We start from the raw sequence: 16,979 nt of genomic DNA on the forward strand, positions 1-16,979 counted from the left end.
AGTTAATTCATTCACTCATAATATATCTACCCACTAAAGTTTAAAGTCTAATACTTTCACTAATTTTAATTAATTTTATTTATTTTATTCTAATTTCCCCCCTTAAAATGGATATGACACTATATTGTCTAAAATCAATTTCATATAATAATATAATGGCTACAATGGGTTATCAATTTATCACAAATATAAAATTTCTAAAATACCAAATTTCTGCTAGGAAACACAAACTCTTTTCCCCCACTTGGGAGCACCAAAATTTTAAATTAGTCCTCTACTTATCTATTCCTCTTTATGTATGTTCCTTCAATGATTGTTTGTCATCCAGATCTCCTCCCTATTATAGTAACTTTCATCTACTTCTCTTCCTGGTCCGATGTCGTCTTCTTCTCTTCCTGGTCCGTCGTCGTCTTCTTCTCTTCCTGGTCCGTCGCCGTCTTCTTCTCTTCCTTGTCCGTCGTCGTCTTCTTCTCGTCCTCGTATCTCCTCTCTGTCACTTCTATTTATGACTCTTATGCTTGCTCCGCCACTCCTTTGCTCCTCCAATTCTCCCTGTTTTCCAGATGCACAAATTCCTTCTCTGCCAGTCTATAACGTTTTTTCTCTATGATCCAAGATGGCGCCAGCTCTCCTTCCGCCCCGTCACTTCCTCCTTCACTCCTCTCCGACCCTTCTTGGTTCCTCTCTTTTCTTAGTCCTCCAGAGTCTCCTGCCTTCCTGTTCCTGTTCCGTCACTTCCTTTATTTCATGCAGCCAGATTGTTTATAGAGAAGGCTGGGGTAGACTCAACAATAATGGCGTCAAGGTCGGTGTTGTTTATCTTTCTTTCTTCCGTCTCTGGTTCCTTTTATTCTGATGGATCAATTCTTGAGGCGTCTTGCTCTCCACAACCTTTCCCAATTCCTTTCTCGTTTTTCTTCCCAGTATCTCCACCCAAAGTTCCCTTTGCTGGTGTCCGTCCCCCTTCTCCCAATTTAATCTCTATTCATATCTCATACTGGTTATCCTTTTCAGATACTCATTTTCTTCTTTCATCTGCTCTTTTAATATTATGTTTTCAATTTTCTTTAGCTCTCTTTCCCCTCCAACTTCTAAACCATTGCTCCAATTGTATCCAGTCGTACTATGACATATTTAATTCCCTCGAGCACTCTAACTGGAGATCAGCTGTGACCAGCAGTGCTGCAGAATTCAAAGAGGCACGAGTGGAGGGCAAAAGGGAGAAATGTGCCACGAGGAAGGTGATTGAAGCTAACCCTGACTGGGTATAACTACTTATTACTCCACTATCTTGGCCTCTCCTTTGTAGTAGTCATGTGTAAAACCAAAATGTGGAAAACAGTGACACCCTTCTGACACAAGTCTGATTTCTCAAAGGCCGTGGGCATGAAGAGCCTGCTTGCAAAGGGTGCTTTTGTTGTACTTACTTACTTAGGCAGTCCCTCGTAGCTTGAGGGTGATTTTTCCCCAGATGCGGTGTCTCGGCGGTGGGCCCGTAGGTGGCTGTGGAGCCCTATTCTTGATCTGCATGATCTCCCACAGTGAGGACATCAGTTTCCAGACAGAAGGCGGCCCTGGTCAGGGTTGGCTTGATATGCCTTCCTGTTGCCACGTTTCTTCCTTTCGTCCTCCATTTGTGCCTCTTTGAATTCCGCAGCACTGCTGGTTACAGCTGACCTCCAGTTAGAGCCCTCAAGGGCCAGGGCTTACCTGTTCTCGGTGTCTATGCCACAGTTTTTGAGGTTGACTTTAAGCCTACCTTTCAATCTCTTTTATTGTGTCTCCTCCTTGGGAAAAGGGAGACCTGGGCCTTGACCCCGGGCTGAGACCTTCTTTTTCTGTTGTTGATGGAGGCTCTGCTCTGCTTCTCAAGGATATTGGCCTCTCCTTTGTAGTAGTCATATGTAAGACTGAAATGTGGAAATCTGTGACACCCTTCCAACACAACTCTGATTTCTCAAAGGTGATTTCTCAAGGACTGTGGGTATGAAGGGCCTGCTTGGGAAGGGTGCTTTTGTTCTACTTACTTACTTAGGCGCTCCCTTGTAGATTGAGGGTGATTGTCCCCCAGATGTGGTGTCTTGGCAGTGGGCCTGTAGGTGGCTGTGGAGCCCTATTCTTGATCCGCACGATCTCCCACAGTGAGGACATCGGTTTCCAGACGGAAGGTGGGTCAGGGTTGGCATTCCTCTTGCCATGTTTCTTCTTTTCACCCTTTGTTCGTGCCTCTTCGAATTCCGCAGCACTACTGGTCACAGCTGACCTCCAGTTAGAGCCCTCAAGGGCCAGGGCTTCCCAGTTCTCGGTGTTTATGCCACAGTTTTTGAGGTTGGCTTTAAGAGTATCTTTCAATCTCTATTGTTGCATCTCCCACCCAAGTCTGCCCTCCTCCTCCTTGAGAAAAGGGAGCCCTGGGCCTTGACCCCAGGGTGAGACCTTCCTTCTCTGTTGTGGGTGGAGGCTCTGCTCTGCTCCCTGGATGGATCCATTATATTTAATGTTCAGTGGGGTTGAGCAGCAAGGGTTTGAAAGGGAGATAATACATCTAACTAACTTACTTACTTAGGCGATCCCTCGTTGGACGAGTAAGATGGTCTTCCATTATGGATTTCCCTGTGGGTCCGTATGTGGCTGTGGAGCCCTATTCTTGCTCTGCATCTTCTTCCGCAGTGACGGCATTGGTTTCCAGGTGGAAGGCGGTCCCGGTCGGGGTTGGCTTGACGGGCCTTCCTCCTGGCACGTTTCTCTCTTTCACCCTCCACTCGTACCTCCTCAAATTCTGCAGCACTGCTGGTCACAGCTGTCCTCCAGCTGGAGCGCTCAAGGGCCAGGGCTTCCCAGTTCTCAGTGTCTATGCCAGAGTTTTTAAGGTTGGCTTTGAGCCCATCTTTAAATCTCTTTTCCTGTCCACCAACGTTTCGTTTTCCGTTCTTAAGTTCGGAGTAGAGCAACTGCTTTGGGAGACGGTTGTCAGGCATCCGGACAACGTGGCCGGCTCAGCAGAGTTGATGTTGGAGGACCATCGCTTCAATGCTGGTGGTCTTTGCTTCTTCCAGCACACTGATGTTTGTCCGCTTGTCTTCCCAGGAGATTTGCAGGATTTTCCGGAGGCAGCGCTGATGGAATCGTTCCAGGAGTTGCATGTGACGTCTGTAGACAGTCCATGTCTCACAGGCATAGAGCAGGGTTGGGAGGACAATAGCTTTATAGACAAGCACCTTGGTCTCCCTACGGATGTCCCGGTCCTCAAACACTCTCTGCTTCATTCTGGAAAATGCTGCACTTGCAAAGCTCAGGCAGTGTTGTATTTCGGCGTCGATGTTGACTTTGGTGGAGAGATAGCTGCCAAGGTAGCGGAAATGGTCCACATTTTCTAATGTTACACCATTAAGCTGTATTGCTGGCATTGGAGAGGGATTGGCTGGTGACTGCTGGAACAGAACCTTGGTTTTCTCAATGTTCAGTGACAGGCTGAGCTTCTCGTATGCTTCTGCGAAGGTGTTTAGAGTGGCTTGTAGATCTTCTTCTGAATGCGCACAGACGACATTGTCATCAGCATACTGGAGTTCTGTAACAGCTGTTGTTGTAACCTTGGTTTTGGCTTTCAGTCTGCTGAGGTTGAATAGCTTGCCATCTGTCCGATAGATTATTTCCACTCCGGTGGGAAGCTTCCCATCAACAAGGTGAAGTATCATAGCGATGAAGATGGAGAATAGAGTTGGGGCAATAACACATCCCTGTTTGACACCCAATTCCACCTTAAATGGGTCACTTTGGGAGCCACTGCTGTCCAAGACTGTTGCCATCGTGTCATCATGGAGGAGCCGCAGGATGTTCACAAATTTGTTAGGGCACCCGATTTTGTGGAGGATGTTCCAGAGAGCGCTGCGATTCACTGTGTTGAATGCCTTGGCAAGGTCGATGAATGCCATGTACAGAGGTTGGTTTTGTTCCCTGCATTTTTCTTGGAGCTGTCGTACAGTGAAGATCATGTCTTCTCTGTTGTGGGTGAAGGCTCTGCTCTGCTCCCTGGATGGATCCATTATCTTTAATGTTCAGTGGGGTTGAGCAGCAAGGGTTTGAAAGGGAGAGAATACATCTAACTAACTATCCTATGAACACAGAATACTTCTTCCATGACTGTATCTCTGCCTTCATCTTGAGTCCTTTGGTTGCAGGGCTTTGGAGAGAGGCTCTTTCCCCCTCCTTCCAGTGTCACTCTGGGCAAGGAAGGGTTAAGGGGAGGGAGTGTGGTGCCCAGAGAGGCAGGAAAGAAGTGGGCCTCCTTAGACCTCTCTTTCCTGTCCCTCTAGGAACCAAACTCTCTCCCCTTAACCCCTCCTTGCCCGCCTCTCTCTCCTCTTCCTCTCCCTCCTCCTTCCTCTCCTTCCGGTGAGTCTTCTTCCCATTCCTTCTCCAAAGGGCCAAAGAGGGGCCGAAGCCCAACACACCTGGAGGGAGAGCCAAAGTGGGGCCAGGCCTCCTTCCCTCCCTCCCAGGCTGCCCTCCTAACACTCCCTGGCCCAGAAGAAGGAGAAGGGAAGCCACCCCTTCCTAATCTCTCCTCCTTGGAAGGAGATGCAGCCTGGCCTTGAGCCTTGGGCCCCATGGGGAGAAGGGGGGCTGCTGAGGAGGGGATATTGGGGGTCAGCACAAGGGAGCAATTGGGTATCCTTGGGAGGAGGGAGGGAGAGGCAGGCAGAGAGAGAGGGGCCCAGGGCTTTCCCCTCCACACCCACCCACTCACCTGCCTGTCTGGCTCCTCTTTTCCCCCCTTGAGTGCTTAAATAATTCAGAGTTTGTGTTTGTCATCTGGATTTCCAAATATTTTACTTCAGTCATTATATTGGTTTCAAAGTCTCTTGGTTCCTTTTTACAAGAAAGGCTATGGATCATGAGGCATCAACCGAAGGAATCCTGGGGGGAATCCAGTGTGGGTTGGGACTGAATGGGAGCTCAATGGGAGGCCAGGTGGGTCTGGAGGCTGGAGAAGCAGAGGCCCAAGTGGAAGGAGGGCCCAGCATTACACGGCTCTGAAATTAAGAAATGACTTGTTGTTTTTTTACTCTCAAAGAAAAAGCCTCCCGAAGCCTGTTGTCTAATTCTGCCTTTCTTTTACAGAAGAAATGTGAATGTTTTCTGAGCATTCTGGAGTCAAGCCTGTTGAGGGATTTCTTTCCCTTGAAAGAAGTGGGAGGAAAAGCATCTTGGACCCACTGTGCTTCTTCAACAAACAGTGGTTCCAACATGGAGGGACCCATCTCACCTGGAGCAGGACTTGGGAGCAGTGGAGCATCCTGGGTGGAAACTACACATAAGTCCCTGCGTGTGGACCTTTATAGCTCAGACACAGAGCGCCAGCACTTCAGGCATTCCTCCTTCCAAGAGGGCGAGGGACCCAGAGAGGTTTGCAGCCGCCTCCACTCTCTCTGCCGCCAGTGGCTGAAGCCAGAGCAACACACCAAGGCGGAGATGCTGGACCTGGTGATCCTGGAGCAGTTCCTGAGCATCCTGCCCCCAGAGATGGGGAGCTGGGTCCGAGAGTGTGGGGCAGAGACCTCTTCCCAGGCGGTGGCCCTGGCGGAAGGCTTCCTCCTGAGTCAAGCAGAGGACAAGAAGCAGGAAGGACAGGTGAGAGCATTGCTTCTTGGCTTCACTTACCTTGGGACTGATGGAGAGATTGAATGTACATCCTGCCTTCCTTCCAAGATGGGAGCAATGTGAGGGAGAAGCTGGACTCTGCTCCCTCGGCCTCTTTTCCCACCTGCTCTGCCCCTCCTACTCTCACTTCCATATCCACTGTGAGCTCAGTTGCTGCCATACCTGAATTTCCTGACCCCACATATCACACTGAAAATGATAGGAGGGGAGTATGCCATTTGTTTCAAACTCCGAGTTATTCTTTTTTAAAAGTCAATGCAGTTTCTGCACATACATCGGTGATTTTTTTTAATTTTCTCCATACTACTTCTGGAATACTCTGTTCTCTTCCAGGCCCAAAATAATTGCATTGCAGTCCTCCATGATGTCTCTGAAGCGAAGAAACCTGCACCAGACACCACCCAGAGCACCCAGCAGAAGGAGCACAACCAAGGAGATGAGGCTGCAGCCTTGGAGGGTAAGAAGGAACCCTTCTGGGAGTATTGGTGTTTTATGCCAGTGTAACTTCCCCTTCAGGGGATTGTAACAAATGCACAACCTGTTTGAGCTAGAGGAGGCATATATATAGGATCACTTGGCCTTGAGATGAGTATATATGTAAGCATTTGGTTGCAAAAGGTGTACTTTCAGTGTGATTTGGAGTTTTCTTATCGTTATACTTCTACATTTGCATACTGTTGGTTGGGACTGAAAATTCAGCCGTACGGTATGTTTCCAGATGAAACCTGAAGCTAAGATGAGCCCTGAAACTGAGCTGGAAGACAAACAGACAACAAAGAATAACTAGAGTCAATTGGAACTACCAAGCCCAGTACTAGTTTCAGTCCAACCTATTCACAGCACCGCATGAGATTAAGAAGTCCTAAACTCCAAAACTTTACAATTCCTGGGCTGGAGAATCCTCCTGTCTTCATAGAGTCATTTCCTCATAGGTTTCTTTTCAGGACTGTAATTATCTCCTCTGAGACATGTTTATGTGATCACTTTCCACCCTTTGCTCTCTCTCTCTCTCCCAGGGGCTGGAATGAGGTTGTTGCCGAATCCAGATTCGCATCTTCCGCTTTTTGACGGAGTGGAACTGAATCAGGTAAGCAAAAGGATTCCTGGGAGAGGAGGAAGGGAGCTGCCTGGGGGTCATTTCTTCCAGGCTCAGTCATCAAACATCTTTTGAAACAGAAAAGATTGAACCAACATAAATGTAAATCTTTTCAAAAGATTCTTATAATTATTTTTCTTGATTTCCCTAATTTTCCTTTTTCTACCAGGGCCCAATCGCCTTTGAGGATATCGCTGTCCATTTCTCTTTGGAGGAGTGGGCTCTCCTGAATCCTGGTCAGAAAACCTTGCACGGGGAAATCATGGAAGAGATTCATGGGATGATGGACTGTATTGGTAAGGCTCCCTCATGGAGAGAGAGAGAGAGGCAACGAGGGGGAGGGAGCGGGTTGCTGGAGAAAGTGGCTAGAGAATGAATCATGAAAAGAGCAAACTTCCCCTGGATTCAGATATGCAGACGTAGCTATGCATCCTCTTATCAGTGAGTTATTCAACCTTGTTTTTCCTCCCAGCGAGGCAGGCTAGTGTCTGCATATCTGAAGCCAAGTTCTCTTTAGACGCTCTCTTCCAGCACACAAACAACCCCTAGCCTAAGTCAATTGCAAGATGGTGACCTGCAACATAATGCGGTGTATGTTCTCTTCTTGTGAATGATTGGGGCTCAGGGTTTTTTGTGCACTGGGAGAGGCATATAGCAGTAATCAAACTCTATGTCTCTCTCATTCAAGTGGTAAGAGTGTCATTCGTGGTATTTATTTATTTATTTGCAGTATTATATTCAGCCTTTCTCACCCCAAAGAAGACTCAGGGCGGATCACAATGCACACATACATGGCAAACATTCAATGCCATATTTGGACATACAAGACAATTAGATATGGGATCTTCTACATTGGAGCAGAAGAATAGTGAACACAGGGAGAAAGAACTGGAGGTTGGGAGAGAGAAATAAAAAGGAGGGAGCAATTCTAAAATGGGTGGGAGCAAGGTAAAGTTTTAGCTAGACAAAAAGGCAAGTATTTGAATGTGAAGGGAAAAGTCATCCATTCCCCCAGAAAGAAGGAGACAGAATTAAAAAAAAACAACAGCAGGTTGGACTGAGGAACATGTAGCCTCTGGAACACATTTTATTAATCTCTCCCTTAGAGGCTCCAGGCAGTCAAACAGTGTCCATCTTTACCGAACAAGGGGTGGGATGAGGACAACAGTTATATCTTCTTTTCTTCCATATCTATGTTGTTTTGAGGATAATTTCAATCTCCTTCTTATAATATATCCTGAGTCCATATCACTCACACTGAAGAATGATTGTTTCTGTCCTCCTTCTTCACAGCAGATAACTGGAACATCAAACACAGGAAGCATTTGGGACACAATGGCGGCCCTCCGAAACACCAGCAAACCCACAGAGAAGATGGAGGTTCTGCCAGAGAAAGGCCCTACAAATGCAATATATGTGGGCAGTGTTTTACCCAAAATAGGGGACTTATACTTCACAAGACACTCAGTGCTGGGAAAAGCCATTGTAAATTGAAAGTATCAGCAAAAGTTATTGCTGATTACAAACTGCCAGATCTGAACCAAGAAGAAATCTTTGAAGGAACTGAGGACTTCATAATCCAGGACTGTAGGAAATCATTTATCCAAAGTTCACACTTGGTGAGCCACAAAAGACTCCACACAGGAGAAAAGCCATACCAATGCCAGGAGTGTGGGAAATGTTTTGCTTACAGTTCAAGCTTGGTGACACACAATAGACTCCACACAGGAAAGGACCCATTCAAATGCCAGGAATGTGGGAAATGTTTTACTCAGAGTTCAGCCTTGGTGAAGCACAAAAGACTCCACACAGGAGAGAAGCCATACCAATGCCAAGAGTGTGGGAAATGCTTTGCTCGCAGTTCAAACTTGTTGAGCCACAAAACACTCCACACAGGAGAGAGGCCATACCAATGCCAGGAGTGTGGGAAATCTTTTGCTCGCAGTTCACACTTGTTGAGCCACAAAAGACTCCACACAGGAGAGAAGCCATACCAATGCAAGGATTGTGAGAAATGTTTTGCCCGAAGTTCAAACTTGTTGAGCCACAAAAGACTCCACACAGGAGAGAAGCCATACCAATGCCAGGAGTGTGGGAAATGTTTTGCTCACAGTTCACATTTGGTGAACCACAATAGACTCCACACAGGAGAGAAGCCATACCAATGCCAGGAGTGTGGGAAATGTTTTGCTCAGAGTTCAACTTTGGTGATTCACAAAAGAGTCCACACTGGAGAGAAACCATACCAGTGCCAGGTGTGTGGGAAATGTTTTGCTTGCAGTTCAGATTTGATAAAGCACAAAAGAATTCACACAGGAGATAATCATGCCAAGAGTGTTGGAAGTGTTTCTCTTGGAAGTCATAACTTCTGAAAAACCAGACCATCCATACAGGAAAGAAACTTTACAAATGCCAGGATTGTGGACAATGTTTCACTCAGAATTCACCCCTTGTAAGCAACCAGAGAACTCATACAGGAGAAAAAACCATACATATGCCCAGATTGTGGGAAATGTTTTGGTTACATCTCAGCCTTTGTGAAGCGCAAAAGATTTCACACAGGAAAGAAGCTATACCAATGCCAGGAGTGTGGAAAATGTTTTGCTGAGAGTTCAAACCTGGTGGGGCACAAAAGACTCCACACATGAGAAAAGCCACACAGATGCATGGATTGTGGGAAATGTTTTGGTTACAGCTCAACCTTTCTGAAGGACAAAAGACTCCACACAGGAGAAAAACCACACAAATGCATGGATTGTGGGAAATTTTTTACTCACACTTTATCCACAGAATTCACACAGATTGAATAAACAAACAAATGCCAGGCATGTGGAAATGTTTTTGTCAGGGCTCATACTTTTTGAACCACCAGAGACTACTACATACAGGAGAGAAATCATCCAAATAGTTGGGAAAAAACTAATAAAATGTGTTGCAAATGGTGGGTTCTGAACATTCTGGTGCTGTAAGCTATACATTGAACATTTCCCAATTAAGATATGTGATTCCCTTGACTTCAAGTAGGGTATAGCTTGTGACAATCCTTCAGAGGGTTAAATATGATTCTCATGCCACTTATTTTAAAAGCACATATTGTATATACTCTAGTATAAGCCATTTTTTAATTCCCTGCCTTTCCTCACCTCTTGCCGCACACCTTTCCAGGCAATTACCATCTCTGCTGCTCCTTTGATATGTATTTCCCATCTCACCCCCACGTAGTATAAAAGCCACCTTTGAAAAGTTACTGTGCGTTTGGCAAAAGAAGGAGAAAGGGAGGTGTGCACACACATGGCAATAACATAGAGGGAGGAGCACACCTCCTTCCCCCTCTATCAGCATGCATGCGGTCTCCAGCAGGGATGTTCTGTGGAGAACAGAGAGGGTGCGTGCATGGTGAGAGGCAGGAAAGGGGGGCTCATGCACCACCTCTTTTGGCGGCACATGCGTCCCTCTTCCCTTGCCATGCATGAACTCTCTCTGCTCTCCACACAGCAACCCAGCAGAGAGCAGAGAGGTTTGTGTGCACGGCGAGAGGAAGAGAAAGGGTTGTGATCAAGAAAAAAGAGAAAGGGAGGCTTGTTCTCCAGACCCTCGATCATTTCCGTCCCCCTCCTCTGGGCACATTCCAGTTTCTCGACATCTCCCTTCAAGCCAAACCCGAACGGGACTGCCTTCCACCTGGAAACCAATGCCCTCACTGCGGGAGAAGATGAGGTCAAGAATAGGGCTCCACAGTCACCTATGGACCCACCACCAAGACACTGTTCTACTCCTACAATGAGGGATAGCCTAAGTAAATAAGTAGCTCAAGCCTGAACAAAATGTAACAGTATCCAAGAGTCCCGGGCTCAGCCATCTCCCTGGGAACTGCTTGAACAATCGGTTTCATGCATCTTATTTTACAGTTGACAGACGCACACTTGACCCTGGGCCGAGTCCTTCCTTTTCTGTGCTAGGTGGAGCACAGTCTGTTCAGCGCCTTCCAAGTCGCCCAGTCTTCTGTGTGCCCAGGGGGAAGTCTCTCATTTGGTGTCAGCCATTGGTTGAGGTTCTGGGTTTGAGCCTGCCACTTTTGGACTCTCGCTTGCTGAGGTGTTCCAGCGAGTGTCTCTGTAGATCTTAGTAAACTTTTTCTAGATTTAAGACGTGCTGGCTGATACCCTGCAGTGAAGACATCGGTTTCCAGATGGAAGGCGGTCCTGGTCAGGGTTGGCTTGATGTGCTTCCTCTTGCCACGTTTCTTTCTTACGTCCTCCATTCGTGCCTGTTTGAATTCCACAGCATTGCTGGTCACAGCTGACCTCCAGGTAGAGCCCTCAAGTGCCAGGGCTTCCCGGTTCTTGGTGTCTACACCACAATTTTTGAGGTTGAGTTTAAGCCTATTGTTCAATCTCTTTTCTTGTATCTCCCACCCAAGTTTTGGGAAAAGGGAGCCCAGGGTGAGAACTTCTTTCTCTGTTGTGGGTGGAGGCTCTGCTCTGTTCACTGGATGGACTGATTACCTTTAATGTTCAGTGCGGTTGGGGAGCAAGGGTTTGGCAGGGAGAGAATATATGTATCTATCTAAGTAACCATCCTATGAATATGGAATGTTTCTTCCATGACTGTCTCTGCCATCATATTCAGTCATAGAATCATAGAATCAAAGAGTTGGAAGAGACCTCATGGGCCACCCAGTCCAACCCCCTGCCAAGAAGCAGGAATATTGCATTCAAATCACCCCTGACATATGGCCATCCAGCCTCTGCTTAAAAGCTTCCAAAGAAGGAGCCTCCACCACACTCCGGGGCAGAGAGTTCCACTGCTGAACAGCTCTCACAGTCAGGAAGTTCTTCCTAATGTTCAGATGGAATCTCCTCTCTTGTAGTTTGAAGCCATTGTTCCGCGTCCTAGTCTCCAGGGAAGCAGAAAACAAGCTTGCTCCCTCCTCCCTGTGGCTTCCTCTCACATATTTATACATGGCTATCATATCTCCTCTCAGCCTTCTCTTCTTCAGGCTAAACATGCCCAGTTCCCTAAGCCGCTCCTCGTAGGGCTTGTTCTCCAGACCCTTGATCATTTTAGTCGCCCTCCTCTGGACACATTCCAGCTTGTCAATATCTCTCTTGAATTGTGGTGCCCAGAATTGGACACAGTATTCCAGATGTGGTCTAACCAAAGCAGAATAGAGGGGTAGCATTACTTCCTTAGATCTAGACACTATGCTCCAAGGAAGTAATGCTACCCCTCTATTCTGCTTTGGTTAGACCACATCTGGAATACTGTGTCCAATTCTGGGCACCACAATTCAAGAGAGATATTGGTTCCAGGGCTTTGGAGAGATGCTCTTTCCCCCTCCTTCCAGAGTAATGCTGGGCAAGGAAGGGTTAAGGGGAGGGAGTGTGGTTCCCAGAGAGGCAGGAAGGAAGTGGCCTCCTTAGACCGGTTTACCAGTCCCTCTAGGAACCAAACTCCCTCCCCTTCACCCTTCCTTGTCTGGCTGGGAGAGGGGAGTTTGCTCCTTTGGCCTCCTCCTCCTCCACCTCCTTGCAGTCTGCCTCTTTTCTCCATCATCTCCTCCTCTTGGCCTCTCTCTTTTCTCCTTCTCCTCCTCCTCCTTGTGGTGAGTCTTCTTCCCATTCCTTCTCCAAAGGGCCAAAGGGAGGGTGAAGCCCAACACACCTGGAGGGAGGGACAAAGTGGGCCCAGGCCTGGACTCATATGGGGTTGGGGGTCACCAGGTTCTCCAACTGAAGGCTCTTTAGGAGGAGACACAAGCAGGCAGGCAGGCAGAGAGAGAGGCCATTGGTTTCCTGGCCAACCTACTCACCTACTCATAATCATAATCTTTTTTTGTACCCCGCTCCATCTCCCCAATGGGGACTCGGTGCGGCTTACATGAGGCCAAGCCCAAAGCAACAATTACATAAAATAAAACAAAACCGAAAACGCAAATAATAAACAATAATAAAGCAATTTCATTAAACAAAAGACAACATAGTCTGACTTGGCCACGGTAGTCCACGCGCTGGTTACATCCCGTATAGACTACTGCAACGCTCTCTACGTGGGGTTGCCTATGAAGACTGCTCGGAAGCTACAAATGGTCCAACAATCGGCAGCCAGGTTGTTAACAGGAGCAGCACTCAGGGAGCATACAACTCCTCTGTTGCGCCAGCTCCACTGGCTGCCAATTTGCTACCGGACACAATTCAAAGTGCTGGCTTTAGCCTTTAAAGCCCTAAACGGTTCTGGCTCGACCTATCTGTCCGAATGCATCACCCCCTATGAACCAGTTAGGACATTAAGATCGTCCGGGGAGGCCCTGCTCTCGATCCCGCCGGCCTCACAAGCATGGCTGGTGGGGACGAGAGACAGGGCCTTCTCAGTGGTGGCCCCTCGGCTGTGGAATGCAGACATTAGATCGGCCCCCTCCCTGCTGGCGTTCAGGAGAAGAGTAAAGACCTGGCTCTTTGAACAGGCGTTTAATTAAGCAGTGCAACCAATTGATTGATCTTGGAACTTGGAATAATGGTCGAGGAGATCGGATTATGACTTTGCTGATGAGACGTGATGGATTAGTTATATAGATGTATTGATGTTATATTGATGTACTGATGTATTGTTATATTGATGTAGTTGCCTTAGTTACTGTTTTAAATGCTAATGTTGTGCACTTTGTATACTGACCTGGCTGTAAACCGCACTGAGTCGCCGACGGGCTGAGAGAGTGTGGTATACAAATAAAGTAAATAAATAAAGTAAATAAATAAACATAGCAATATAAAATGCTAGGCCCAGGCATCATTCCCTTCCAGGCTGGCCTCCTGACCCAGGCGGAGACACACATCCTGACCAAGAAGAAGGGAAACAACCTCTTCTTAAGCTCTCCTCCTTGGAAGGAGATGGAGCCTGGTCTTGAGCCAGGGGCGCCGTGGAGAGAAGGGGGCCTGATGCAGAGGAGATATTGGGGGTCAGCACAAGGGAGCAGCCAGGGGATCCTCCAGAGGAGGGAGAGGCAGGCAGAGAGGGGCCCAGGGCTTTCCCCTCCCCACCCATTCACCTGCCTCTCTGAGTCCTCTTTTACCATCGTTGAGTGCTTAAATAATTCAGAGTTTCTGTTTGCCATCGGGATTTACAAATATTTTAGTTTAGTCGTTGTATTGATTTTTGTCTCTTGTTTTAAAGTCTCTTGATTCTTCTTCACAAGAAAGGTTATGGATCACGAGACATCAGCTGAAGAATCATGGGGGGATCCAGCATGGGTTGGGGCTGAATGGGAGCTCACTGGGAGGCCAGGTGGGTCTGGAGGCTGGAGAAGCAGAGGCCCAAGTGGAAGGAGGGCCAAGCATTACCTGGCTCTGAAGTAAATAAAGGGATTGTATTGTCGAAGGCTTTCATGGCTGGAATCACTAGGTTCTTGTGGGTTTTTTCGGGCTATAGAGCCATGTTCTAGAGGCATTTCTCCTGATGTTTCGCCTGCATCTATGGCAAGCATCCTCAGAGGTAGTGAGGGATTGTTTGTTTGTTTTTACACTCCAAAACAAAAAACAAAAAAAAGCCTCATGAAACCTGTTGTCTAATTCTGCCTTTCTTTCTCAGAGGGAATGTGAGTGTTGCTTAAGCATTTTGGAGTAGAGCCTATTGAGGGATTTCTTTCCCTGCAGAGAAGAGGAAGGAAAAGCATCTTGGATACGGTTGGGTTCTTCATCAGACTGACTCCAACATGGAGAGACCCAACTCACCTGGACCTGAAACAGGCACGCCCTCTGAGACCAGTGGGGAATTCTGGGAAAGAACTACACAGGCGCACACACAGCGCCAGCGCTTCAGGCATTCCTCCTTCCGAGAGGGCGAGGGACCCAGAGAGGTTTGCAGCCGCCTCCACTCTCTCTGCCGCCAGTGGCTGAAGCCAGAGCAACACACCAAGGCGGAGATGCTGGACCTGGTGATCCTGGAGCAGTTCCTGAGCATCCTGCCCCCAGAGATGGGGAGCTGGGTCCGAGAGTGTGGGGCAGAGACCTCTTCCCAGGCGGTGGCCCTGGCGGAAGGCTTCCTCCTGAGTCGGGCAGAGGACGAGAAGCAGGAAGGACAGGTGAGAGCATTGCCTCTTGGCTTTACGCACCTTGGGACCGATGGAGAGATTAAACGTACATCCTGCCTTCCTTCCAAGATGGGACTGATGTGAGGGAGAAGCCGAACTCTGCTCCCTTGGCCTCTTCCTCCCCCCCCCCCCCCACTCCTGGTCTGCCCCTCCTGCTCTCACTTCCATATCCACTGTGAGCTTGGTGAGACAGGTGAGAGCATTGCCTCTTGGGTTCACTCACCTTGGGACTGATGAAGAGATTAAATGTACTTTCTGCCTGTCTTCCAAGTTGGGACCGATGACAGAGATATGTCAGACCCTGCTACCTCGGCCTCTTCCCTCCCCCCCCCCCCCACTCCTGCTCTGCCCCTCCTGCTCTCACCTCCATATCCACTGTGAGCTCGGTTGCTGCTCTACTCAAATTTGATGATCCTGATCTTTCTCCATACTACTTTTGGAATTTTCTGTGCTCTTCCAGGCCCAAACTAACTGTGTTGAAATCCTCCCTGATGTCTCTGAATTGGAAAAACCTCCATCAGAGACCACGCAGAGCCTCCAGCAGAAGGAGCTCAAGCAGGAAGGAGATGGGGCTGCAGCCTTGCAGGGTAAGAAGGAACCCTTTGGGGTGTTTTGCTGTTTTATGCCAGTGTAACTTCCCCAGTGTAACAAATGCACAATCACTTTGAGCTAGAGAAGGCATACATGTAGGATCATTTGGCCTTGAGATGAGTATATAGGTAACATTTGGTTGCAATAGGTACAATTTAAATGTTATTTGAAGTTTTCTGTATTGTTATACTTGTAAATTTGCTTGCTGATAGATGGGACTGAAATATCAGCCATACGGTATGTTCCCAGGTGAAACCAGAAGCTAAGATGACCCTTGAAACTGAGCTGGAAGACAAACAGACAATCAAGAATAACTTTAGTCCATTGAAATACCAGACCCAGTACTAGTTTCAATCCAGCCTATTCACAGCACTGCAGGACATAAAAAAAGTCCTAAACTCCAAAACTATACATTTTCCTGGGCTGGAGAATGTCCCTGTCATCATAGGTTTCTTTTCAGGACTGTAATTGTAAACTCTGAGACATGTCTATGTGATCAGATTTCCACCCCTTGCTCTCTCTTCTCCCAGGGGCTGGAATGATGTTGTTACTGAATCCTCAGTCGCATCTTCCGCTTTGTGATGGAGTGGAACTGAATCAGGTAAGCAGAAGGATTCCTGGGAGAGGAGGAAAGGAGCTGCCTGGGGGTCATTTGTTGCAAGCTCGATCATCAAACATATGTTGGAAAAGGAAAGATTGAAGCAACAAAAATGTAAATCATTTCAAAGAGATTCTTATAAAAAAAAATGTGATTTCCCTGATATGAGAAGGAAATGTGTTCTTTTTCCACCAGGGCCCAATCGCCTTTGAGGACGTGGCTGTGCATTTCTCTTTGGAGGAGTGGGTTCTCCTCAATCCTGGTCAGAAAGCCTTGCACGTGCAGATCATGGAGGAGATTCATGGGATGGTGGACTCTCTTGGTAAGGCTCCCTCATGGATGGGGATTTCTATTTCAAAATGCAGGATCCCAGTCAGCAGCTCTCGGGTGGGAGTAATATGGTAATCATCGCAATCACTGAGGGTCCTCAAGGCAGAGCTTATGGTAGAAATATATGACATATTAGTAATATGTGGGTCCCTTAGTCTTTCTGATACAGAGAACAATCTCCCTTATTTTTCTCTCAGCTGATTTGCTATTTCAAGGTGGCATGTCTTAGGAACTATTACAGCTTCTCCTCTTGACCTAAACCTCCTTTTGGAACTTTCTCAGGCCTCAGGTGGGACTGTGGCTTTTATATTTTACTTTCTTCATAGTTGATGACTTGTTGGGCCTTTGAATATTCCACTCTCCATATAGAGACCTGGGAAGGGCATCCAGAACAACTAAGAAAACAAAGGCAAAGGATGCAAATGGTTTTGAAACTTAAAACATATTTAGACATTTTAAGCGAATTTCAGTATTTTAAAAAGCATTAAAACATGGAAGGGTTTTGGTAAAACCAATTAGACACCCAAACCTTCGTGAAGAATAATATATTGAATTGGTGCCTGAGCAACTCCAACATTACCACCAATTTGGACTCCAGTGGGAAGACTTCCATAACT

The 16,979-nt window shown here is 47.3% G+C and overlaps 3 protein-coding genes and 1 pseudogene across 3 annotated transcripts in view; 3 read left to right on the plus strand and 1 right to left on the minus strand.

The window, feature by feature from the left end:
* Positions 1-16,979, minus strand: part of LOC132765774 (zinc finger protein 850-like) — a 1,095,673-nt gene that overhangs the window by 692,156 nt on the left and 386,538 nt on the right. The window lies entirely within an intron of this gene.
* LOC137094779 (zinc finger protein 208-like) overlaps positions 1-16,979 on the plus strand; it is a 208,478-nt gene that overhangs the window by 152,345 nt on the left and 39,154 nt on the right. The window contains exon 7 of the mRNA XM_067465594.1: positions 16,228-16,354. Within this exon, the coding sequence (XP_067321695.1) occupies positions 16,228-16,354 (127 nt within the window). The remainder of the gene's footprint in view (positions 1-16,227; positions 16,355-16,979) is intronic.
* Positions 4,406-9,698, plus strand: LOC137096259 (zinc finger protein 678-like; annotated as a pseudogene).
* On the plus strand, positions 12,222-14,941 carry LOC137096325 (zinc finger protein 24-like). Its single transcript, XM_067465480.1, has 2 exons — positions 12,222-12,362; positions 14,342-14,941. The coding sequence occupies exon 2, from the start codon at positions 14,466-14,468 to the stop codon at positions 14,925-14,927; it is 462 nt and encodes a 153-aa protein (XP_067321581.1). The 5' UTR covers positions 12,222-12,362; positions 14,342-14,465; the 3' UTR covers positions 14,928-14,941.

This window comes from Anolis sagrei, chromosome 2 (assembly GCF_037176765.1).
Source record: "Anolis sagrei isolate rAnoSag1 chromosome 2, rAnoSag1.mat, whole genome shotgun sequence".
NCBI lineage: Eukaryota > Metazoa > Chordata > Lepidosauria > Squamata > Dactyloidae > Anolis > Anolis sagrei.